Source organism: Peromyscus californicus, unplaced genomic scaffold, assembly GCF_007827085.1.
Source record: "Peromyscus californicus insignis strain IS unplaced genomic scaffold, ASM782708v3 Scaffold_10__1_contigs__length_136768540, whole genome shotgun sequence".
Lineage (NCBI taxonomy): Eukaryota > Metazoa > Chordata > Mammalia > Rodentia > Cricetidae > Peromyscus > Peromyscus californicus.
This window is the reverse complement of record NW_026294391.1, coordinates 18,000,384-18,025,296: the sequence shown is the minus strand read 5'-3', so window position 1 is coordinate 18,025,296 and position 24,913 is coordinate 18,000,384. Positions and strand designations below refer to the sequence as shown.

The following is a 24,913-nucleotide window of genomic DNA, read 5'->3' as shown; positions in this document are numbered from 1 at the left end:
GTCACATATAGGCTTCTACCTTCTCAGTCAGCATTGCTGAGTTCCCAGTTTACTAACAGTAAAGTTCCACTATGAGCAATATCCTGGTGGTACACCAATTACTTAGTCCCCTTGTGATGTGAAGCATAGAGCTTTAGATTTACAGAAGATTAAATCACAACCCTAGTCAGGCGGTGGTGGTGCATGCTTTTAATCCCAGCACTCGGGAGGAAGTGGCAGGGCGATCTCTGTGAGTTTGAGGTTAGCCTGGTCTACAAAGTGAGTTCCAGGACAGCCAGAGCTGTTACACAGTGAAACCCTATCTGAAGAAACCAAAGGGGGTAAAATAAAAAAAAGGAAAAAAGAATCACAACCCTGTTGGGTTTTGCCTAGGCCCAGCCTATTCTCCCTTATGTGCTTACTAAGAACTTTGCCAATTATCTTACATGGAGCTTGGCATCCAGGATTTAAGTGCCCCAGGGGCAAGGACTATCTCTACTTTGCTTCTCTTGTCACTGCTATTTCTGGTCTTCTAGGGCACATGATTAATGTTTCTTTTTCAGGGCTCTGATGACCATGGCCCAGACGCAGGCCATACTTGCAGAGTGTCATCCTGGACCAGTGGACTTCATACAGTGCAGAAGGAACAGATTTCACATGCAGTGTAGGGTTGCAACTGCTGTTTGTAGCTGTCTCTTTCTGAACTCACTATGCAAGACTCCCCCCCCCCCCCCCAGCCTTGAAATAGCAGAGGACTCTCAGGCCTGGCTCTTGCTTTTTTCCAGGAACTCTCAGTATAGGAAGTTTCAGGAAGGAGGGGAAACTCATTAAACCTAGTGTTTTGGCCATGATTTAAGGCACAGTGGAGGTACTGAAAAGATAGAGGCTGGGAGTAATTGGCAGTTGGGACAAGGGAGGAATTTAGATGCTGGATGTGGTGGCACACCTTTGATTCAAGCAAATGGGAGGCAGAGCCAGGCAGATCTCTGTGTTTGAGGCCAGCCTGGACTACAGAACGAGATCCAGGACAGCCAGGGCTACACAGAGAAACCCTGTCTCAAAGAGAGGGGAGAAGGGGAGGGGGAAGGGGGAGGAAGGGGGGAGGAAGGGGGAGAGGAATCTGTTTTGAGTAGAAGCAGTATCTCCTTCTATCCCCTGCATACTCAGGCGCTCTCCTGACAGGAGTGGAACTGTCTGGTAGGATGTAGCAGCAAGGTGGTATCTGTAAACTCAATGATTCTGAGGTAAAAAGTTCCTACTCATTTTGTGCTCTCTTGAGGAGGGAAACCTCCATTGAGAAAATGCTCCCATTAGATTGGCCCATGGTGCATTTCCTTGACTGATATGCCACCCTTGGGCTGTGGTCCTGGGTGCTATATGAAAGCAGGCTGAGCAAGTCACGGGGAACAAGCCAGTAAGCAGCACTCCTCTATGGCTTGTGTGTCAGTTCCTGCCTACTTCCCTGGATGATGGACTACAAGCTGTAAGCTGAAATAAACCCTTTCTTCCCCAAGCTGCTTTTGGACAAGGTGTTTTATCACAGCAATAGAAACCATAAGACAGTTTTGCATCAATGATGGCTACATGTACACTGTGAAATGGGCAGAAAGTGTATGAAAGGGTTAAGGCAGAAAGTGCCAAGCTGAGAAAAGCTGTATGGAAATTGGTAAGGGATAAGTCCATACCACAAAGGACCCCTACTTTGGCCTGTGTGATTCACTAGCCTAGCAGTTGCTGTGGGTTGTAGGTACCATCTTTTCCTCTCTTTTGGCTGCTTCTTCTAGTGCCTGGCTGCTTGGAGTAAAATGGTAGGAAAATGTCAAGATCAAGCTCCTGTGGGTACTTGTCCTAGGTGTCTCTTCTGCTACCTCCAACTTGCACTGGAAAACCATGATTAATTCCAATAGGTGGGCAAAGGCCAGCCTTTCCCCCTTGTTTACAACTTAGGATCAAAATGGACCCAGGGCAGGGGTATTTACTGTTCACTGGTGTTTACCTTTCAACATAGACTAAAAGAGTGGATGGGGCAGGTCTAAGCCATGCTCCCACCAGAGAGCCACCAAAAGAGGTTGGGATATCTCATAACACTAGAGTCTTAGCAACTGGAAATCCTGGAAAGGGGAGAAATGGAGCAAAATGATCCTTCTGAACATATAAACAAGGAAGGGCAAAAAGAGTGCTGGTGTGCTGAGTTCCTGAACTAGCGATCAAGACTTGACTTTAGCCTATAAAACTTTATATAACCTTGAGAAGAGGAAAAACCTTAGAGAAGTCAGAGATGCCTGGAAGCTAGCTAGAGAAGCAGGGTCTCCAAGCTTTTACTTCCTCCTCTATTCCCTAGGTAAACTCTGAACAGAGAACACTCAGAACTACAAAGAATGCTTCTTAGTCTTTGGAGGGTTATGGTCCCTTTATAAATATGATGCAACCTGATGGGTCCTATCTGGGGGAAAAATGTATACAGATACCCACAAAAAAAAAAAAAAAAAAAAAAAAAAACCATGTATAAACATACTTCAGGAAGGCAGTCCCTAATCAAGCACAGTCCTTTCATCTTTCAGGTTCAGAAGGGTGAAAATCTAACTACTGTAGGACTATTAATAGGCTTGAATCTACTATGCCAAGTCAAAGAAGCCAGACACAAAAGGATCACATATTGTATAATTTCGTTTATATAAAATGTCCAGAAGAGACAAATGGGAGTGGGAGGGAACACCTAGGGAATGTGGAGTTTCTTCTAAGGGCCATAAAAACATTCTAAAATTTTTTTTGCAATGAAGGTTCATTCAATGACTGAAATATACTAAAAGCCACTGAACTGTATACTGAATTGGATGAACTGTATGGTACGCAAATTTCATCTCGATAGAGCAGTTTAACAGTGACACAGAAATTACAAATTAACCACACATTCATTAGGGGCAGAAAGAAACTAACAGAGAAACACAAAGGATGGTCGGACTCATCAAATTACATATTTAAAACAGCTCGACTTTATAGCATGGAAACTATACTTCAATAAAGCCATGAAGAAAAAGTCCCCCGGAGAACAGGAAAATAAGAGCACAAAGCTAGGGGAAGCTGCTGTGCAAATCCCCCAGAGGGATCAGTGCCCACCAGTCTGAAGACAGGGAAATGGCTTGGGGGAGGGGCGGGCTATCTTTCCCAAGGTTAGAGAGAAGCTGGGAAGGTTCCGATTCAGAGCCCTGATTCCCTGGCCTTGGCCCTGGCACTACCACTAGCACTGTAGCTGCTCCAGTAACGGGCGAGGAAGGTTCTGCTCTCCTTTGGAAGAGAAATGCACTTCAGAAACAGGTTTCCAAAAAACATTCCTAAGGGTTTTATTTCTAACGAGGAAAATAATAAAATAAAATTAAAATAGGCTTTAGTTGGAACAAAAGTTTCTTGTTTTTGTTTTTCTCCCTTTGAACAAATTAATTACACACCAACAATCTTCTTTTATTACAGCATGAACCCAGGAGGAGGAGACGGAGGAGGATGGGAAGGAAGGGTTGAGGTGGGTGTGTGGACAAGCACCAAAAGCCTTCAGACCATAGGCAGCCCTGTTCGACCCTAACAAAATTCATCGGAATAAAATAAAAAGTGAGGACGGCCACGGGAAGTCCCCTCCTCCTGGGTGGAAGAGTAAGGGAGAGGGCAAAGATGAAGGGGAAGAAGGAAGTAAAAAGGAGGAGGCGGGAGGCAAAAGGGTGGGGGGTGGGGGGTGGGTTAGTGTAGCATGGCCTGACCCAGGGCCAGAACTGGGGGGAAGGGAGAGGTCCCCCAGTTTGCATGTGCCCTGCATTTGTCTCTGGAATGGTGCTGGCCTAGCCCCAGTCAACCCCCTGCCCACCTGTCTATCTGCCTCTGGTGTCTGGGAATGCTGGTTACAGGTTACCAGGGACGCAGGACTCCAGGGGCCGGCCCCCAGGAGCTGAGGTCTGAACAATACCTTGGAGTCAGAATATAAAAGTCACGGTCTTGGGGATGGTGGTGAGGGGGGAGTCTCTCCACCTACCCGCCCACCTCCAAGAAGCAGGCTTGATGGTCAGAAAGGATCCTTGAGGCCAAGGAAGGATCTTTGTTGGGGTCTGTGCTAGGCTCAGCCACTGTCACAATTGTTGCCGAGATGGCTGCTGTGGGCAGGACATCAACAGCTGGGAAGTCAGAGTAGAGAAAGGGGCTGAGGTGTCTGAACCAGCCTCTAACACTGGTTCTAAGCCATCCTGGTCCTCTTGGGTGCTGGGGCTGCCATTGGTGGGGAAGGGTACAGGAGGGACCTCACCCCCAGTCTCCTCCTCCAGCTCCTCTTCCTCCTGGACTTCCTCGGCTTCTGGTTCTGAGCTCCGTACCCTCTTTGGCTCTAGCTCCTCTCGGGCTGGATCATCAGCCTCCCCACCCCGATCCACCTTCCTCCGCCGCCTCCTCTCTAGGGCTCGGCCTCGTGTCCGACTCCCATGGCGCTCTGCCTTCTCCAGCTGTGAATACAAAAGATAAAAAAAGACAGGTTTTTAAAATGAGGCCTGGTGGTGCATGCCTATAATTCCAGCACTTGCATAGCTAAGGCAGGAAGACTGCCATGAGTTCAAGGCCAGCCTGGATTATATATATATATATATAGCAAGTTACCAGACCAGTCAGGGCTACATAACAAGATCCTATCTACTCTTCCCCCTTCCAAAAGACAAGCACAGGCAAGTAACTTGGTCTGACTTGGCCATGTCAATGACTCCTCTCCTTACCTCCAGAAGTGTGTGGACCCTCTCCAAGTCTGGAGGCTGCCCAGCCTGCAGCAGCTGCCAGATGCTATGATTCTCATCTAGGGTCACCTCAAGCAGATCCCCCTCCATCATAAGTTCCTCCAGTGGGGCTCGGGTTGCCTCAGGCAGTTCCAACACAGGGCCAGTCAACTGTGGTAATAGTGAGGATAGCAGCTCCAGATCTGGAAGTTGTGGAGATAGGCTGAATTAGAGGCTGTCCTTGGTCTTATCCTATACCACTATAACAGAGCTGAGGACATCAGGGGCCACACTGATAATATCCATTCAACATCCCACTCACACTATAGCTAGACCTACCTCTCTTACCTGAGCCCTCCTCTGTGGCTACCTTTTCAGGACTGGTCACACTGTCCCCATTCTCCAACAGCCCCTGGACCTATCAAATATCAAGATCAGGAAAAGGCAGGGGGTAACTGAACTGAAGAGCCAGGCCCTACTCTTCCTTCACCCACGCCAAACCTGAAAGACTCTACCTACTGGAGGAAGGGCAAACATGGGGTGCCCGCAGAGAGCAGGGTCTAGGAGTGTGGACAGATATAGGATGGAACAAAAAGGCTGGGCCAAAGGAGAGTTAAAACTGGAGCACAGGGACAAAGCTAGAGCCTACGTACAGGCCAGGGGACAGAAATCTGAGCTTAAGAGCTGGGCTAAGAAGCTCACCTTAGGCATATTGCCAGAGCCCTCTCCAGCATCTGAAGAGTAAGCAAGGGATTCCTCAGGCTTGGATTCAGCCTGTAGCCGTTGACGGAGTTCAGCCAGCCGTCCCAACAGAGCAGTCACTTCCTCAGAGGCCAAAACCTGTCTGGCACGGCCTTGCCAGCTGATGGCTCTCTCTGTGAGACACTGTAGAGCCTCACCCTCAGGCAGCCGCACAGGCAGTCTCTGTAGGGCTACCAGCAGTGCCAGGATGGTTTCCAAGCGTGGGCGCCGTGATCGCATACACAGAGGGCACAAGAATTTGGTGTCCCATTCCCACCAGGCCAGCAGTGGGGATGAGGTAAGACTGGGCCTCTGGGAGCTGAGGAGGCGGGGTACTGTCACACACCGCCCATGGAACCAGTCCTGACACAGGTCACACTGCAGAGCTCCCACCCCAGCTGGCACTTGCCCACACACGCAGATAGAGGCTGTAGAGGAGGCTGTAGTCAATGACGCCAGTGGACTTGGCTTGGCTGAGTTGGTGCGACGAAGCTGCAGAATCCCTTCCTTCTCCTTCTGCTCCCCCTCTTTGAAGGCCACGATCTGCCGTGCCCAAGAAGGGGAAGAATGTAAACAACCTGATTCCTTCATTCTCTGGCCTCAACACCCCACTCCCAAACCAGGAAAACTGAGCTCAGGGAGCAAGTGGTCTGCCCATGGTCACAAGGTTCAGACAATCATCACCAGGCTCTTTACCCATCTGTATCTAAGCTTCTTACCACAGAGCCTGGGTCCCTGAGGTCCTGCGCAGACAGCCCCAACAGCTCTGTGTCAGATTTGTACAACCCCAGCTCCTTCTCCATCCACCGGCTGCGTTTGGTGCTGTCTGAGCCGGCGTCTGCACACGGGCAGAGCACCTGAGGCAGGCAGACAGAGGCAAATGACCATGCTTCCCTACCTCCCGTACGTACCTTCTCCTCCCCTCCCCCGTGCCCCCTCAAAAACTCTTATTCTCATATAAACTACCTCGGAACAGCTAGTCCAAGCAAAAAGAGGATGTAGGTAAAAGTGCTAGGCCTCACCTCCAATAACGTGTAGCAGGAGTTCTTCTTGAGAAAGGTCTTGGAGGCCTTCTCTCTCCAGGAGTGTGCTGTCAGTACCTGCAGCTCTAGCTGTCTCAGTTCCTCCAGCCCCACAGGGAGGTCCCGACCCACAGCTACCAGGCCCTCCAAGTCATCCAAGCAGGGGTAGTGGTCACCATTCTAAGCACAGGCAAGAGAGAAAGGCAAGATGAACTTGCAATTGTCTATTAATTCTCCATGTCTGGCCTGAGCTGGGAAGATGGTCTGTCCTCATAGTCTCAAAGCAGAAACAACTGACACTGTCCTCAGGAGTACCCTCTACCATACATGACACCTGCATCTACTCACTGGCTCAGTCAAAGCAGCCAGTCAGTCTTCAGGGATACCAGACTGGCTATGCTTTTGTGGTCTTCCCTTTCTACCTACTGCCAGGTAGGTACCTGTCCTTTTCTACTCTCATGTTCTATCATCCTCACCCTGACCAGAACCCCACTTCCTTCAGGCCAGCCTCCTAAATCCCTCTCTCAAGAACATTGCTCTGTAAACGCATTTTGCCTCCTTACAATATGTGGTACCTCAATCCTCTCTCTAGCCATGCAAACACAGCACAACGCTGTGTATCATCTCTTCCTGCTACATAGAAGGTCTAGGTGTGGATGGGGAGGTCCTTACTTGGATCTCATCCACATCAGCAATCCACGCCCGGGCCTTAGCAAGAGCCTCCTTGAGAGACTGGATATTGGGCAGGTGAACAGGGATGTTTTCTGCTTCATGGATTATGGCCTCAAGTGTGGCTGGTGGATGCTTCTGCCTAAAAACAACAACAAAAGAAGGGGCGGGGGAGCAGGCCAGTTTGGCATAGCCTGTGGATCAGAGTCCAGCCTGATCGGTAGCTATATACAGCTGGGCTCTTGTTCCCCCTTGTTACACTTCTGAGATTTTATGTTGGTAAAGATGGTTGCCAGGCTCTGGTTTCTTCAGATTGCATGTACCCACATATCCTCCGCCATAGCTTTTGTACCTATCTTTACCACTGTCAGCCTGCTAGAAGCTCACATATTAACCACTTGCATATCCTGTGGCTGAAATCTGTCAGACACCCCATGTGTGTAACATCTTTTCACCTATATCCACTTGTTTCTTGCACTTCTGAGCATGCATATATGCTGGCCTACACACACACACACACACACACACACACACACACACACACACACACAAATCTGTTCTCTGCTTTTCCATCAGCCTACCTCTGCCTCTATGTATACAGATTTAAAAAGAAAAAAAGAACAAGACAAGGAACAAAAGAGCAGAGAAACTCAATATACCTACATAGGGGTAGGTGTGATGCCCAAAGCCACCCACAGCCATTCTTTTCAGATTCTCCACTAAATTTTGAAGGTAAAGAATAGCAGGGAGGGCTGGACTTACCTGGCCTCCAGGCAGAGGTGAGCTTTCTCTTCCCAGCGTTCAGCGATGGTCAGCAGCTCCTGAAGCTCTGCCTGGGCCTTATCCACAGCAGGGCTAGGGGCTACACTGGCGCCCGCAACCAACAGTCCCCGCATGGTGGCCAGGGTACCCCTTCGGGCAGAGGGAGCCAGCGTGCGTTTTACCTCATCCAGCCACCGCGCCTGTTCCACCTGCCGCTGGAGCTGCTGGGCTTCAGGTACCTCTACCCCCAGCTGCTGCCCTCTCTCCAACAGGGACTCCAGTAGCCCTGGACTGGAGGGCTGTGAGACCAGGGCCTCACGGGCCTCAGACTGGTAGGCTTCTACCTGTTCCAGAATACCCTACCAAAATACAGGATGAAGAACAAACCCTTCAGTTGAGGCCACCTAAGAGGCCCCACTACACATCCTTGCTCCAGTGCCTCCCAACACAACCTTCTGAGAAAAGGAGATCTACCATGGACTGAACTCTGGTTCTCTGAACTCTAAAACAGTAGCTCCTTCAGCACTTGACTGCTCATTACGATGCCCTGGGGAATATATTAAAATGCACATTCCTAGGCACTTTTATACATGATTGATCAAAACTTTGTACTTTTACTTTATCTTTACATGGGATTCTGTTCTCAAAGCACTAAGAGCTCTTCTACCCTAAGAAGTGCTACGCTACATAAACCTTCATGCTCACTCTGGGGTCCCTGTCTTCTCCATCCTACTTTTATTTGTATAAACTTTATTCATTGTTTCAGGGCCCAATAAACACCCTTATTACCTCTTCTTTTACTTCCTCGGGCAAACCGTCTCTTGACTCAGCATCTTGTACTTACATCTCTGCTTCCTGTCCCAAGACCCAACTCTAAAAACTTGTCCATACTTCCCACAATTTCTCACACATGCACTCCGTCTTACCTAAGCCCACCTCTCCTTACCTTGACATCCCCAATCTGGTGCATGGCACAAGGCAGGTTGTTCATCTGGCCCAGAAAAGCCCGTAGCTCTGCCAGGGTCATCTGCAGACCAGCCACCCTGTCGGGGCTATGGAGTTTCATGTGTGAGATTTCAGATCCAAACCCAGGTCCCTCCTTCCATTTGTGCCCAAACCATTCCTCACCATATCTGTTCTACTTTGATCTTGTACCTCAATGTTCCCACAAATGCCCTGGCTACAGGGAGAGTTTTCAAATCTAAGCATATTGATAGGAAGGGATAGACGGAGAGAGAGAAACAGCTGGAGGGTGAAGGAGCTTATAAACTAACCGATGATAACATAAGGCAGACTTTCCATCCTCCACTAACTCGCATGGAGCCAGAGCTAGAACCCAGAGCTTCATATACTAGGTAAGCATTAAGTTACAGCGCCAGCTCTTAGACTTTACAATCCACCCTCTACTGCAACTATGTTCAGGTTTTCTTGTGTCCTGTTCTAGTCCCACACTCTTCCCTGCCCACAAAATCCCTCAACCTACCTCTCAAATCTTCTAGACACTGATAAAATAAACACTTGTAAGTTTTCTTATTGCTAAGGCTCTCCTCCACGAAAAGTTGCCTGTCTTGCACTCTGCAGTACTTCCCAGACCATCTCACACTTGGCAATTTCCTGCTACTGTTCCATGGACCCACCTGTATTCACAACCCACCCACTGTAACATACTTTTCAGTAGCAGCAAGCTATCTGTGCTGCAACACCTCACACCAACATACCCTGCTTCCTGGCCACTGACCAGTCCCAGAGCCCGGGACACACAAGCCTCTGCCTCACTCAGGCAGTTCTTCAGTCGCTGGAGCAGCTCACTGTTAGGAAACCTTCGCTCACGGGCCTCAGATTCTAGTGCTCTCAGTTCTTCAAGGCCTGGAGGAAAATGAGAGCAACAAGGAGTAGGCAGCATTATGTAAAGGCAGAGGGAAAAGGCCAGGGATACAGAAGCAAAGACAACAGAACTTGTCTGTAGAGAGTCCCTCCAACCCCACCCCTACCGCCCTACCCGCATAATCACTCACTGCGCTTCCGCCCATCTTCCACCTCCAGGGCCACTCGTACTTTGTTAGCCCAGGTGTCAAAGGATTCAGCTCGAACTTTCAGTTTATGCAGCATGGCAGGCAGCTCGTCCAAGGTATATCGATACCTGGAAAAGGATGGGAAAAAGCATGTTGTAGCCCAACTTTGCACTCTCCTAACTTCCTTCAGGTAGGCCCTAGACTTACCGAAGGTACTGCCGGCTACTGGAGCACTTGCAGAGGTCATTGATGTGAGAAAGGCAGACAAGGCCATCTGGACAGTCATAGCAAGCCAGGGCAGATAGGAAACATGTGGTCTTGCACTTTATGCACTGACGTTCATCATCTGGAAGCAGCTCAAAAGCCTCTCGCTCAGCCTCAGTGATACCCTGGGGGCATACAATCCACACATTATTCAGAAGCAGACAGGGTGGCAGAAACCCCCATCTCAGCTATCACAGAATAACTTAAATCTACGATGATGATCATGGAGATCAGAAGGCAAACTTCACATCACACCTGCCCTCTGTCAAGTCCACAATCTCAAAGCAGGGGTTCAGATGAATCAGAATTGATCAGATCAATGTGGACTTCAGGACAAAAAAAATTATAAAGATAGAAAAATCTGGGTGAGATTCTGATTAGGAGCTAGGCATCATGACAAATGTTTGTAATTTAGCATTCAGAAGGCTGAGGCAGAAGGATTACTGTGAACTCAATGCCAGCAAGCTGTTTGTCTCACAAAACCAAGGACAAGCGAGATGACTCAGCAGGTAAAGGCACTTGTTTGCACAAGCCTGGCAAGCTGAGTTCAATTCCCAGAAGACATGTTTTTAGGTGGAAGGAGAAAACGGATTCTCAAAAGGTTGTCCTCTGACCTCCACAGGCTCATCACTGCACATGCACCCACCCATTAATGAAAGCAACAATTAAATAAAATATTTAAAACAAAAAGAAACAAAAAAGATTAGAATGAGAACAAAAGGCCTGTAAGTGAGAGAGAGAAAGAGTGTGGACTAAGCAGCAGAGAGGTGGAAATGGAAGAAGGTCTGTCCTAGGAAACAATGCTGGCTTCAGTCACTCAACATTTACTGTTCCAGAAACTACTGCTTAGCGAATGGAAACACTGGGCACCAATAGGGCTTACAGAAACAACTGCATGTTTTGTTTTATTTAAAAAAAGCAATCCATGCCTAAAATGAAGAAAAGCCAAATATGCAAATATGTTGGAGTCACTGAAAGACAACAATTATGAGCAACTTTAGGAATTTTAGGAAGAAATGCTGGCTCCAATAGTTTTGTCTTACATACCAACTTTAAAAACAGACTGCTGCTAACACGGCTGTGATAGCCTATTCATCACGAGAATATGATTTCAATCTTCTGGATCTGTTTGCTTCTCTTGTCAGCAGTAACTAACATCCTTGCTGGATTGTTCTAAGTATTTCAATTAAGAACTTAATATATATTAACACTATGAATTATGAAGTACTCAACAAATATTATTAGCTCTAGTATTTAGGTAAGAATATGCATCACATAAGCACATCTCATTTTACTAAAGGATAGCAGCTTGTCAAAGTGAGAATTTGACTGCAATTTTGAATCCAAAGCTAGAGAATGCTGGAAGGGTGAAGCCCCTAGAGTTCTCAGATCACAGACATGTATACATACATACTAAGTCATCTCCAAAGAAATACTCAAAAACACACATCATATCTTAAGGATCTCAAGATTAGGGTGTCAGAACCCATCTCTGTGTTAAGTGCCAATTGTTCAAAATTCTGTCCAAATGGGAAGGTAGGTCTCTTTTCTGTCAACCTTCATTTTGTTTCTTTTCATACTGTGGCATAGCATGGGGCCATCATTTAACAACATAGAGAGTAAGTATTTGAAAAAGTGAAGAGATTTACGAACCAATACAACAAATGAGAAGCCCCAGCCTTCCAACATCACTATAGCTGAAACTTGGCCTATATTTAACACTCACAGCAAAATTATGAGTGTATATTTATGTGTGTATGTTTTAAGACAAGCCTTGCTATGTAGCCTGGGCTGGCTTGAAACTTAGGGCAATCCTCTTCTCCCTGCTTGCTAAATGCTGAGATTATAGGCATGCACTACCATAACCAGCCTATATATGAACTTTAAACTAAAAATGCATTACCACCAAAACAGGCCTCTCAGGATCCCTTAGGACCAGCATTCCTTTGTAATCCTTTCTTTTGCAATGCTGGGGATCAAACCAGTTATCTTCCACATGCTAGCCACTAAGCTATAATACTAAACCTTCTACATCATCTCATAGAGGATACTCATTACAGCAGTTCCCTAACCAGGCAGTTATAACAATAGCCACTCAGCCACACACAATTGACACATGCTTATGGAAAACCTATTGAAGTAGGATCACTTTCTATTAGATAACATTATTTTACCCAAGTTAATGGAACATTGGAAATTAAGAAAATAGCTGAGGGTGCTGGAAAGATGACTCAGCAGTTAAGAACACTTGCTGCTGTTGCAGAGAACCTAGGTTCAGTTCCCAGTACCCACATGGCAGCTCACAACTATCTGTAATTTCAGTTCCTGGGGACCTAATACCCCTCTTTATATACTGCATACACACACCACACTCACATATGTGCAGGCAAAATACCCATACATATAAAAATAAATAGAACTTCCCCCTGCATTTGAGACAGGATCTTATTATGTAGCCTTGGCTGGCCTGGAACTTACTATATAGACCAGGCCTTTCTCAAATTCATAGAGATCTGCCTGCCTCTGCCTCTGCCACTGGAATGCTGGAATTAAAGGTGTGCACCATTACACACAGCCGTAAATAAATTACAACTACAACAACAAAATATTAAAAATGAAATTCAAGAGAACAACTAGGTATGGTGGAGCATACCCATTAATCTCAGGACTCAGGAGATTGTGAAGGATCAAAAAATTAAGTAAATCTTTTGTAAATTAAGTAAATAAAACAGAATTTCCTAAGAAACAGTTCACACTTCATTTTCTTCATGCATTAATACTACTAACATTAGCAGCTACTACATTGCGAGGGTAATAATAGATTCTTTTACAAGTATCAACTCACTCAAGCTTTATGACTACCATTATAAACACAAGCTTAATCTGGGTGTGGTGGCCCATGCCTTTGATCCCAGCACTTGGGATGAAGACACAGGCAGATCTCTGGGTTCGAGGCCAGCCTGGTCTACAGAGCAAGTTCCAGAACAGCCAGGTCTGTTACATAGAGAAAGTCTGTCTTGAAAACAAACAAAATCAAGCTTAGGAATTTATTACCTTTTTACAAGGTGAGAAATCAAGATTATCACATTTTAAGTAACTTGATGAAATGACCAAAATGATCAGCAACAGGGGTTTCGTATACCTGCCTATTTTAGTGGGTCACTTGCATAAGGGTCATAGCATCTATAACCACAGTCTGCTATTATTGAACAAATATCCATACATAACTCACTTAGGTACCTAAAAAGACAAACAGAATTCCCCATTTTTTAGATGAGGAAGCTTACCCTCAGTGAAATAAACTGATTTGTGTAATGTTGCCAGGCACTGTAAGCATTGAGAATAGAATGTGGTTTTCAATTCAGGTGTACCTAGCTCTTTTCACTACACTCCAAGAATAAAGGCTACATCTATCCCTGGAAGTTACCCTTGTCTTCCTCAACCTTTACCAGGCTAGGATGCCTGATCAAAAGCACCACCACCACTCACCTTTTCCAGTAGGGCCTTTCGTAGACGCCGCTCCTCCTGCACCATAATGAACATCTCTTTATGTACAGCTGCTGCCAGGTTCAGATCCAGCTTCTCGGGGCAGGCAGCCATCTTGCAAATAAGCTCCTCATGAGAAAATACACAGTATCTTCGTAGCCGGCGGTAGTGCTCAATGCACTGGCGCCCAGCAGGCAGCTGTGGACAGGTTTAAAGTTGAACTTAGCCAAGCCTTAAGGAAGCGGTGCCTTGGCTTCCCCACAACCCTTCTGCTTCTCCCTACCAGCTACCACACTCCAGACTCACCCAGTCAGCAGTACAAAAGTTGACTGCCTCAGCGAAATTGTAGCCTTGGTTGAAACCACTGTGGTAAGCACGAGGAAAAGTGATGACGAATTCTCCTGCACACTGGTTTGTTCGAACAACCTAAGGGGGGAAAAGAAGGCTAAGACCACTGAGATAAATCGAGGTTTTCCAGTTGTCAGCAACCTGACCTAAGAGCAGGGTCCTAAAGGAGACAAAGGAAAGCTTCAGGGAACAGAGTATGACAACAGAATCCCAGGCCTCTGTTCTGAAAGGTGATTCGAGTCACAAGAGGTAGGAAATATATGCATCAAATCACTTAAACTTTCTTGTTAATATTTTAATAAAATTATAAATATCACTTTCCACTAAGATGACCATGATTTCACTTTAATAGTCATTCATTGTATTACACGGTTTGGAGAGTCAAATGTTTCTATGATATTGGTTATAAAACCAGCAGGTGCTGCTATGTCTCTTTCCCAGGGCCAATCATGTTCATCTCTTCTGATTATTTGAATATTAGCCTAACCACTCTAAATAATATGGATCTGAGCCTGGCAGTGGTGGCACATGTCTTTAATCCCAGCACCAGGACAGCCAGGGCTACACAGAGAAACCCTGTCTCAAAATAATAATATGGATCTGGACTATATTAAAAATATTAAAAGTAGCATCGTCAGCCAGGCATGGTGGGGCACATTTAATCCCTGCCTCAAAAAAAAAAAAAAAAGGAAAGAAAGAAAAAAGAAAAAGAAAAGAAAAAAAGTAGCATTATCTGGCTAGAATGATGGCATAACAGTTAAGAATGTTCACTGCTCTTGCAGAGAACCTGAGTTGGGTTCCCAGCCCCACACTGGTAGCTCATAACCACCTATAACTCCAGCTTCAGAGGACAGCATCCATTTCATCAATTTGCTTAGTTTTCTATACGTATACTAACTTGAACCCTAACTTTCTGATAAGAAGCCCGAACATCCTTTCCTATACATTTTTTACCTTTCTGTAAGTCTCTCAGCTTTGTTTTTTGAGGATTTTGCTTTTGGATATGGGGGTATTATTACATATGTAGCCTAGACTAGCCTTGAACTCACAATCCTGCTTCAGCCAAGCCAGTGCTGGGATTACAGGTGTGTATCAACACATCCAGCTTCATGTAGATTTCCTATCTTTCTCATCTGAACCACTTCTCTTCCCTAGATCCTGTGGCAGATCTCATTTCCTAGATCCTACGCTCTTCTCTTTGTTGATTTATTCCTTTGCTGTGTTTGAACATGGTCAGAAACAGCTTATTTGGAAGGGAGGTGTTTAGTCTAACTCTTACACTTAACTGCACATAGACTTCCAAAATGAAAATCATTTTGAAGGGCTTTTGTTGTTTAAGACAGGGTCTTACTACCCTAGCCTGGCAGGCCAAGTGTTCGGTATATAGTCCAGGGAAGCCTTGAACTTGAGGCAAGTCTCCTACTCGATTTTCACAACTACTGAGATTACAGGTGTGTATCACCATGCCCAGCTCATTTTGAACTCTTTCTGAAGTCTTTTAGATTTCAGTGCTGTTAAAAGAATTCTGAATTAAACCTGTTTCTTCTTCAAGATGCTTATACAATTCTGCTCTCAGTGTTTGACAAAAAATATTCACAATATATATCTTGGTATAGATCTGTCTTATTTGTATACTAACTAGGTGGCCACTTTGATTCAAGAAACAATCCTTCAAGAAAATTTTCTTTAGGGCTAGAGAGGTGGCTCGGCTGTAAGAGCACTGACTACTTTCCAGAGGAACCAGGTTCAATAACCAACACTCATATGGTGACTAACAAATTTCTGCAATCCCAATTCCTGCAGATCCAACGCCCTCTTTGGGCCTTCACAGGTACCCGTAATGCACATAGTATACAGACATAACATGCAAGCAAGACACCCATACATATAAAATAAGAATAATCTCATTTTTAAAAATTTCAATAATTTTATTAATAATTCTACCATTTTGTTTACTCTTAATTTCTGTTATTTGAATATTATTAAACTTACTATATAGATTCTATAATTTTTCTACCTTTTCTCATTTTTATCTTTTCATTCTATTATTTCAAGTACTTATTTTCTATGCCCTCATCTTTTGGATTTCACTTTTGCTATCAAAATTTCAATGTCCCAAGAGCTCAGCATGTTCTCTATACACACTTTTTTTTTTTTTTTTTTTTTTTTGAGAGAGAGAGAGAGAGAGAGAATTTCTCTGTGTCGCTCTGGATATCCTGGAACTCACTCTGTAGACCAGGCTGGCCTTGAACTCACAGAGATCTGCCTGCCTCTGCCTCCCGGTGCCACCACTGCCCGGTGTTCTCTTTATGCTGTTTAAAACAGCATACTGCTCTTCAGGTTTGCAATTTCACTTATTCAAGACTCTCAGTGGAAGCCCCAGAGAGAACCTAACCCCACATATAATGTCATTTTTCTTACACATACATACAAATAGGAGTTTGATGGGACCTCTTGATCTTGACAATGTACCTTTTACAATCTGCAATATGACAAAACTGGCACCATATTTTTCCCTTTTACAGATCTTAGCAACCCCAGCATATAAGTTTTTTTCTTTCCTTAAGTTGAAACTTTTCACAGAGGAAAAAAAAAAAAAACAAACTATAGCTTCTCTTTGTCATATCTGACCTCTCTACATCTCTCTTGCACTTACAGACATTATTAGGTAAAACAAAGGTTGTTTGAAAACAAACACTACCATAACTTGGCAGCCAATCTACTAACCAAGACAGACTTAGTGACTAACAATATGGGTAGCATCTAGAGCGTGGTACATTGTACAAACTGATGAATGATTAATGCCTCACGTAGGACAGAACATAGTAACATGAGATCTCATCATTCTACTCAGAATAGCATCTCATTTTTATTAAACAAGTGTTCACTTCTGCAATTTCTTACTAAATATTTTTGGGCTGCAATTGACCACAGATAACTAAAACTACAGAAAGCAAAATAATAGACATTTGAATGTATTAATGGGGTTTGTTTTCCTTTTAAAGTTTACCCCGCCCTGCCTAGCCTATTTCTCCAAGTTGCTTTCTCACTATTTGGTTCTATTTTTTTCTAGGGTTTTTGTTTCATTTTGATTACCGGATAAGATAATCTGTGGTTGCCTACTTTTTTTTCCCCTCCGAGACAGGGCTTCTCTGTGTAGTTTTGGTTCCTGTCCTGGATCTCACTCTGTAGATCAGGCTGGCCTCGAACTCACAGAGATCCGCCTGGCTCTGGCCCCCGAGTACTGGGATTAAAGGCGTGCGCCACCACTGCCTGGTGCTTACTTATTTTTGAGACAAAAAAGGCTGAATGGAAGCTCCAAGAAAGTACATAGGTGACATTTATCAACTTGTGAGCTTCACTGAAGGATGGATGATCTGGATAAACCATTTAGTTTGGGAAATTCTAGAGTTTTTTTTTTTTTTTGGTTTTTCGAGACAGGGTTTTTTTCTGTGTACCTTTGCGCCTTTCCTGGAACTCGCTTTGGAGACCAGGCTGGCCTCGAACTCACAGAGATCTGCCTGCCTCTGCCTCCCGAGTGCTGTGATTAAAGGCGTGCGCCACCACCGCCCGGCTCTAGAGTTTTTTTTTTCCTTCTTCTTCTTCTTACACTAGTCAGATTCCCAAACTCCCCTTCCCTCTTAAAAAATACTCATACTTTCTGTCTGCAGAAAATGGCCCAGCTGTCAGCAAGCTAACAGCCTAGTGGAGGAAGGTGGTCAGGAATCCAGTATGTACACAAAGGTGAATTCTACTATTTTTACCCCAATTCTACCTTTAACTGTACTAACTGTACCTAGGAGATCTCAACCCTCTGTTCTAATTTCTTCAGAAATAAATCTCTGAAGTGAGGCAATGTCACATTATCAGACACAAATGATGGAAATCTCAGTTTCTTATACAGATATGAACCCATCCATCACTACCCTCAGAATGCCAGGTTCTGCTGAGTATAACCCTTAAGTGATTATAAAGTATTAAATCACGTTGGTTCTCATACGTTCTCAGTAGTAGCTTAAGATTCAATTGATCAGGGTTGGAGAGATGGCTCAGTGGTTAAGAGCACTTGTTGTTCTAACTGAAGACTTGAGTCAGGTTCCCAGTACCCACATCAGGCAGCTCATAACCTCCTGTAACTCCAGGTCCAGGGGATTAAACATCTTCTACTGGCCTCCAAGGGCACCCCACTCCACACACACACACATGGCCACACATATACATAAATGAAAGTAAAATAAATCTAACTTTAAAAAAAAAAAAAAGACTGAATTGTACTGTCTGCTCTCTAGTGTCAAGAATTTTATTGTTGGGGCTGGAAAGATAGCTCAATGGTTAAGAGCACTTGTTGCTCTTATAGAGGACTCAGGTTTGATTCCAAGCACCTACATGGTAGCTCACAACCTTCTGTAACTACAGTCAGTTCTGGGGATCTGATGCCTTCTGACTTCCTCAGGCATCAGGAACACACATTTGTGTGCATGTGTATTTGTGTGTGTGTGTACATATATATACATGCAGGAAAAACTCATACAAACCTAAAAAGAATCTTTAAAATGTCAATTAAAAAAATTTTATCATTGTCTCTCCACCTCTACAATTTATTCTGTTTTCTCACCTCTATGATTTATCTTTTTTTTTAAATCCCTTTTTGTCACTTTACTGGGTTTCAATAAGGAGTGGAAGGAGCCATTTATATGTTTAATTTGCCCCTCCCCCCAAATCCGAGACAGGGTTTCTCTGTGTAGCACCGGCATCTGCCTCCAGAGTGCTGGGATTAAAGACATGTGCCACCATCGCCAGCTGTTTTAATTTGTTTCTTTAACCAAGAAGTTTCACAAAATGTTTAAAGATGAACATTCAATGCTAGCCAATACACAGTAAAAGGATTAAGTACCAGGATAAGAATCAAATTCTCTCAGAAAAGCATTTTCTTTCTTTTGTTTATTATTATTTACTTGGTGCTAACAAAGCCAAGATCTCTGAACTATACATACAGCTCATTGACCTGCTAATACATATCAATAAACTAGTTTATTTCAGCCTAGTAATTCCTCTGCTAGTATTCCAGAATAATTTGAGGTAAATCAATATCTAATATAAATCTTCCCATTAATAATGTATCACCATCACATTTTCTTCTTAAAGCAGTAAGTCTTGAAACATTTCTTGCTTTTATAATTGCTATGGCCTCCATCAGCAATCACCAGAAATGTTTTGTTTAAAAAAAAAAAATCTAACTCTGACCATGGCATGCCTTGCCCAAGCCCCTCTGGAATAAACTCCATGACTACATGGATAAAGAAGTCATGAGTCTGGCAGGCAGGCAAATTCTTACTCTTTTATCAAGGACTGTGCATTGGGCATTGGATGTTCATCTTTAAAATTTTTGTGAAACTTCTTGGTATAAATACTTTTACAAACCTGATCCAGATACCCCAGTCCTAAATGGCCCAGTCTGCTGTTCTATGATGTCTCTCAACTTATTTTAATTGTTTAATGTTCTCTGTCTTCCACTCATGTGTACACACCCAAGGCAGGAATTACTTTATTGACCTTCAGGGTGGTAACCAGTGACCTTGCACACAGAAAGAACTTCAGCAATATCTGTTGAACAATCTACTCACAGACTTTCTAATTTCATGGATGCAAAGGCCAAGTTCCAGGGAAGCCCCAGATAGCAGACCTAGGAAAATAATGCTCCTGATTTCCTCTTAAGCTCATTTTGCCAATGTTACTTGCTGTGGGATGGTCTGTATGTCAAATGTGTTGCTGATTGGTCAATGAATAAATCACTGATTGGCAGTGGCCAGGCAGGAAGTATAGGCGGGACTAACAGAGAGAGAATTGAGAGAACAGGAAGCTGGGAGGGAGAGACACTGCCAGCCGCCATCAGGACAAGGAAGATGTAAAGTACCGGTAAGCCACAAGCCACGTGGCAAGGTATAGATTAATAGAAATGGATTAATTTAAGCTGTAAGAACAGTTAGCAAGAAGCCTGCCACGGCCATACAGTTTGTAACCAATATAAGTCTCTGTGTTTACTTGATCGGGTTTGAGCGGCTTGGGACTGGCGGGTGAGAGAGATTTGTCCTGACTGAGAGTTTGTCCTGACTGTGGGCCAGGCAGGAAAACTCTAGCAACAGTTACTTTACCGTTTCCTATGTGGTAGTTATAAAAAAGCACCTCTATCCAGCTGTGGTGGTACATGCCTACAATCCCAGCATTTGGAAGACTGAGGTAGGAGAATCACAAGTTTGAGGCCAGCCTGAGCGTTTAAGGCTAGCCTGGGCTACTACACACTGCAATACTATCTCAACAACAAAATAAACAAGAAGCAGTCATTCTATTCTACAGCTATTAAAAAGGAGTAATATGGTTCCTTTCTTCCACCATGTGGGTCCTCAGAATCAAACTCATGTCTCTAGGCTGGGTGGTAAGACCCACTGAGCCATCTCACTGGCCGAAAAATAAGAAATATGAATAAATAACAATAACAAAAATTTAAGCCCGGAGTGAAGTGAACATTACTGGGCCATAAAAAGAATGAAGTTCGCCGGGCGGTGGTGGCGCACGCCTTTAATCCCAGCACTCGGGAGGCAGAGCCAGGCGGATCTCTGTGAGTTCGAGGCCAGCCTGGACTACCAAGTGAGTTCCAGGAAAGGCGCAAAGCTACACAGAGAAACCCTGTCTCGAAAAACCAAAAAAAAAAGAATGAAGTTCAGATACATGCTGCAACAAGGATGAACTTTGAAAACACACTGAGAGAAGCCTCCCACAAAAGACCAAACAGTATTCTACTTGTATAAACTAGCAAGAAACGCAAATCTAGAACTAGAAAATAAATTGAATGGATGCCTAGTCCTACAGGCTAGAATGAAGAATGACTGTAAATGAGTATAAGAGGGTTTTTCTAGGGTGGCAAATTGTTTTAAAATTGGATTGCAGTGACGACAGCAATCCTCTGTAAGGACATCTAGATTATATAATTAAAATAGGTGACTTTTACAGACTGTAAACCATATTGCAATAAAGCTGTCTTTAAAAAAGACAATGGCAGTTATAAAACCATACTAGAGCAGCACTGTCCAAGAGAAATATACCAGGCACAAAGGTGCTTAGAAAAAAATATTCTTCCTTTTCTGGTACTGAGTACTGGACCCAGGGCCTTGTGAATGTTAGACAAATGTTCTACCAAGCTGCAGGTCTTGAACTTAGGATGCTCTTGACTCAGGTTCTCAAACAGCTCAGATTATAGAGCACATAACAAAGTCTGGCCACTTTAAAATTCTTTAGTAGCCACATTAAAAAAGTAAAAGGAAACAGGTAAAAAACTAACTTTTTATTTAACAACCCCACAATGCTGTCATCGCAGTGTGTAGGTGTTATATAAAAGTATTCGTGAAATATTTTACATTCTTTGCTTAATATTAAGTCTTCAATTCCTACATCCATTTTATACTCAGTGCATTTTGTCTGGGACTAGACACATTTGAAATGTTCAGTGGCCACACATGGCTAATGGCTATCAAATTGAACAGTGCAGTTCTAGATCATAAATACAAGAGATCATAAAATTCAGTTTACTACTATATCAAACTTTACATAAAAAAATAACATAGAAATATAACGAATGTTTAGGACGGAGGGAATAGGGAATGACCTATTTTCCACTTTTTGGAAAGGAAGCTTCTTTAAAAGAAATGGCCTTCCCAAAGGAAGCGTAGTGTATTGTGGGGGTAGGGTGTGGGGTGGGGACGCAACACACACAATATGACATGATACAAAGTCCTAAACATAGCTTACTAAACTGTGGCCTGCCAAGTAGGCACATGAAAGCCACGGGTGATTTGGATTGAAACGTATACTGCCAATCCAAAGAGGCTAGAGATGCTGAGAACTACTCAGTCTATAAGCGCAGGGCAGTCAGAGGCAACAGCAGCTGGCTAGAGAAGCTGGTAAACCATCAACAAGAAAAATTTCCACCTGTGGAGGTGGAACTACTGTGCATGTCTGAGTGTCAGTGATAATTTTTAAAAGAGGTTAAGTACAGAACAGCTCTCTGACCCCTTCCCCACTCTGTAGCTTAGCTGCCCTAATCCTTAAGCAAATCCTCTTTTATCCTATAGTTTTCCTTTACATTACAGACAAGAAGTATGCTATGGATGAGGAAGAAAGAGTCTGAGGAAAGGTTAGACCCAATCTCTACTTGTCAATCAGTGGAAATGGAAGGGCTCATGATCCTTTTCTGTTTGGTGGTGTGGGGCTTCATATACACCATACACCAAACACTAAGCTCTGTGGTTCTCCTTTACCGCTTAGTCCTGAAATCTTTAAATGCGGTTAGGTAGAGAAGGAAAAGGAAAGCCCCCAAGTTGCAGAATGTTATCTGCACTATTGTTGTTAGATGCAATTTCCCATGTCTAATTCCCTAGATATCCTGATCCTTGATTAAATGTCATTAAAAGTTATTACAAAACATTATCCAAACACATATGAAAATAAGGTAAAGGAAGAAGAAATTCATGTGAGAAACAATGATCTACCGATCTATCTACCTACCTACCTACCTACCTCCCTCCCTCCCTCCCTCCCTTCCTTCTTCCTTCCTTGTTTCAGAAAGATAGCTCAGCAGATAAGAGCACTTGCTACTGTTGCAGAAGATCTGAGTTTGGTTCCCAACACTCACATAGTGGCTCATAACCACCTATAACTCCTGTTCTAGGGGATTTAACACCCTTCTCTGGCCTCCATGGGCACTGCATGCACATGGTGTATATACAGACACTCAGGCGTACACTCAGGCACATACGCACACACACACACACACACACACACACACACACACACACACACACACACACACAAAGAATACATCTAAAAAGAAAAGCGAGACTTTCTAGCCCTGTCCTTCCTCCATTTCCCTTTTCCACTAGCTGGAAGCTAGATATGATAAGGCATCCGTGAGGTACTTCCCTCAAACACATGGCCCAGAGAACTCTATCACACTGTTTAATCAACCATGATGACCATGGATATCAGAGCAATCAGACCTACAGCCCACTCAAGGCAGAACAGGAGTAAGAAAAAGCAGTGATAAATCACAAGAGAAGACTACAATTACTACCACAAAAGTCATCAGTACATCATTCCTATCCCTGGCTTATGTTCCTGGGTACTCACCGGCACACCATGGGACATGAGGGTGTTAGGATTCATGAGGGTGACAAGTTGGTGAAGGAGATCAGGCTGGCTATCAAAAAGCTCAGGTGTCAGCTTCTTCATCACTTCTTCCAAATGTTCTGCTGCAAGTGATGGGACCCCATACCAGGTTTTTGGCTCACCCCTGTTCAAGTTAAAAGGGGATACAGAATGGTCATATACATGGTTATGTAGAGAGCCCACCCTAACTGCTTCCCCAGTTTGCCATGGCCCCACTCACCAGTGGAGGTAGTTAATGGAGTAACTCCAGTGATCCTCAATATGCCAGCAAAAGGCTGAGAAGACCATGCCCACATAGAGCCAGGGTACCTTCATGCCAGATATATCTGCATTGATGTGGCACAGTACAGACTGCTCCAATACAGGCATCACGTTCAGGTTCCAACCACTTTTAGCATACTCCTGTCAGATCAAATATTTGTACAGAAGGATGAGGATTATGCTAAGGAACTGAGCGTTCCCCTGACACCAGTACTGAGGATTGAACCTTGGGCCTCACAAATGCTAGGCAAATGTTCTACCACTGTACCCTGAGTCTTTTCTACTTTTTATTTGGAGATAGGATCTTCCTAAGCTGCCCTGGCAGGCCTTGAGATTGTGATCCTCTTGCCTCAATCTCCTGAGCAGATGGGATTATAGGCCTAAATTACCAAGCCCAGCACTTTTTTTTTTGGTCTTTCTTATTTTCTCTCTCTCTCTCTCTCTCTGTGTGTGTGTGTGTGTGTGTGTGTGTGTGTGTGTGTGTGTAGTGTCTTGTGAGTGTATGTTTTTGTGGGTGCACATTTGTGAACATACATGTGAAGGCCAGAGGTCAACATCAGGTATCTTCCTGTATCACTCTCCATACTGTTTTTTGAGACATGATCTCTCACTGATCCCAGAGGTCACCAATTGGCTAAACTGACTCTGCTGATTTCCCTGTCTCCGTCTATCTTCCCTCAGCACTAGAGTTACAGAGGCAAACTACCACACCTGGCTTTTTTATGTGGTTGCTAGGGATCCAAACTTGGGTCCTCATGCTAGCACAGCAGTCACTTTAAAAACTAAGCCACCTCCTCAGGCCCATTTTTTTTTAGTTTAAAACAGGATCTCATTGTATAGCCCAGACCAACATCAAAGTCACAATAATGCTACCTGAGCCTTTTAAGGGCTGAGAGTGGGTGATCATACTCAACAAGAACTTAAATTTTAAGTTACTTGCTTTTGTATACAGTTTGGCATCATACCTAAAAACGTATGAGTTTTCTACACTTCTTCCCCAAAGAAAACGCACACACAGAAAATTTCAATTCAAATCACTCTAACCTCGAGAAGATTATGGATACGTATCTACCATAAGGCCTGCTCTGCCAACAGGTTTTCAACAAAGGTCCTAGGAACATGATGTGGAACACACCTGTTAATGCTAGCAATTGGGAGGTTGAAACAGGAGGTTCACAAATTTTAGGCTAGCCTGGGCTACATTGAAAAACCCTGTGTTAAAAAATAAAATGAAACTGGGTGTGGCAGCACATGCCTTTAATCCTAGCACTCAGGAGGCAGAGGCAGACAGACCTCTGTGAGTTCAAGCCCAGTCTCGTCTAGAGTGAGTTCTAGGCCAGCTAGGGCTACATAGTGAAGCATGGTCTCAAACAAACAAACAAAACAGAAGAACACATACTGGGAAAAGGGT

At 44.1% G+C, this 24,913-nt stretch overlaps 1 protein-coding gene across 7 annotated transcripts in view; it reads right to left on the bottom strand.

The window, feature by feature from the left end:
- Positions 1 to 2,628: 2,628 nt before the first annotated feature.
- Positions 2,629 to 24,913, bottom strand: part of Kdm5c (lysine demethylase 5C) — a 40,146-nt gene continuing 17,861 nt past the window's right edge. For 2 of the 7 annotated variants that reach the window (XM_052760763.1, XM_052760846.1), the window contains exons 11-26: positions 23,462 to 23,643; positions 23,203 to 23,365; positions 13,981 to 14,100; positions 13,678 to 13,872; positions 10,132 to 10,313; positions 9,928 to 10,052; positions 9,631 to 9,778; positions 8,859 to 8,964; positions 7,913 to 8,271; positions 7,154 to 7,292; positions 6,482 to 6,661; positions 6,179 to 6,316; positions 5,421 to 6,002; positions 5,058 to 5,136; positions 4,722 to 4,921; positions 2,629 to 4,457 (exon numbers count right to left, since the gene is read on the bottom strand). In XM_052760763.1, coding sequence (XP_052616723.1) covers positions 4,092 to 4,457; positions 4,722 to 4,921; positions 5,058 to 5,136; positions 5,421 to 6,002; positions 6,179 to 6,316; positions 6,482 to 6,661; positions 7,154 to 7,292; positions 7,913 to 8,271; positions 8,859 to 8,964; positions 9,631 to 9,778; positions 9,928 to 10,052; positions 10,132 to 10,313; positions 13,678 to 13,872; positions 13,981 to 14,100; positions 23,203 to 23,365; positions 23,462 to 23,643 — 3,264 coding nt within the window. In that variant the 3' untranslated portion in view covers positions 2,629 to 4,091. Of the gene's footprint in view, positions 4,458 to 4,721; positions 4,922 to 5,057; positions 5,137 to 5,420; positions 6,003 to 6,178; positions 6,317 to 6,481; positions 6,662 to 7,153; positions 7,293 to 7,912; positions 8,272 to 8,858; positions 8,965 to 9,630; positions 9,779 to 9,927; positions 10,053 to 10,131; positions 10,314 to 13,677; positions 13,873 to 13,980; positions 14,101 to 23,202; positions 23,366 to 23,461; positions 23,644 to 24,913 lie in introns of those variants that run through there. The other 5 variants (XM_052760938.1, XM_052761021.1, XM_052761112.1 and 2 more) reach the window with 4 other exon arrangements.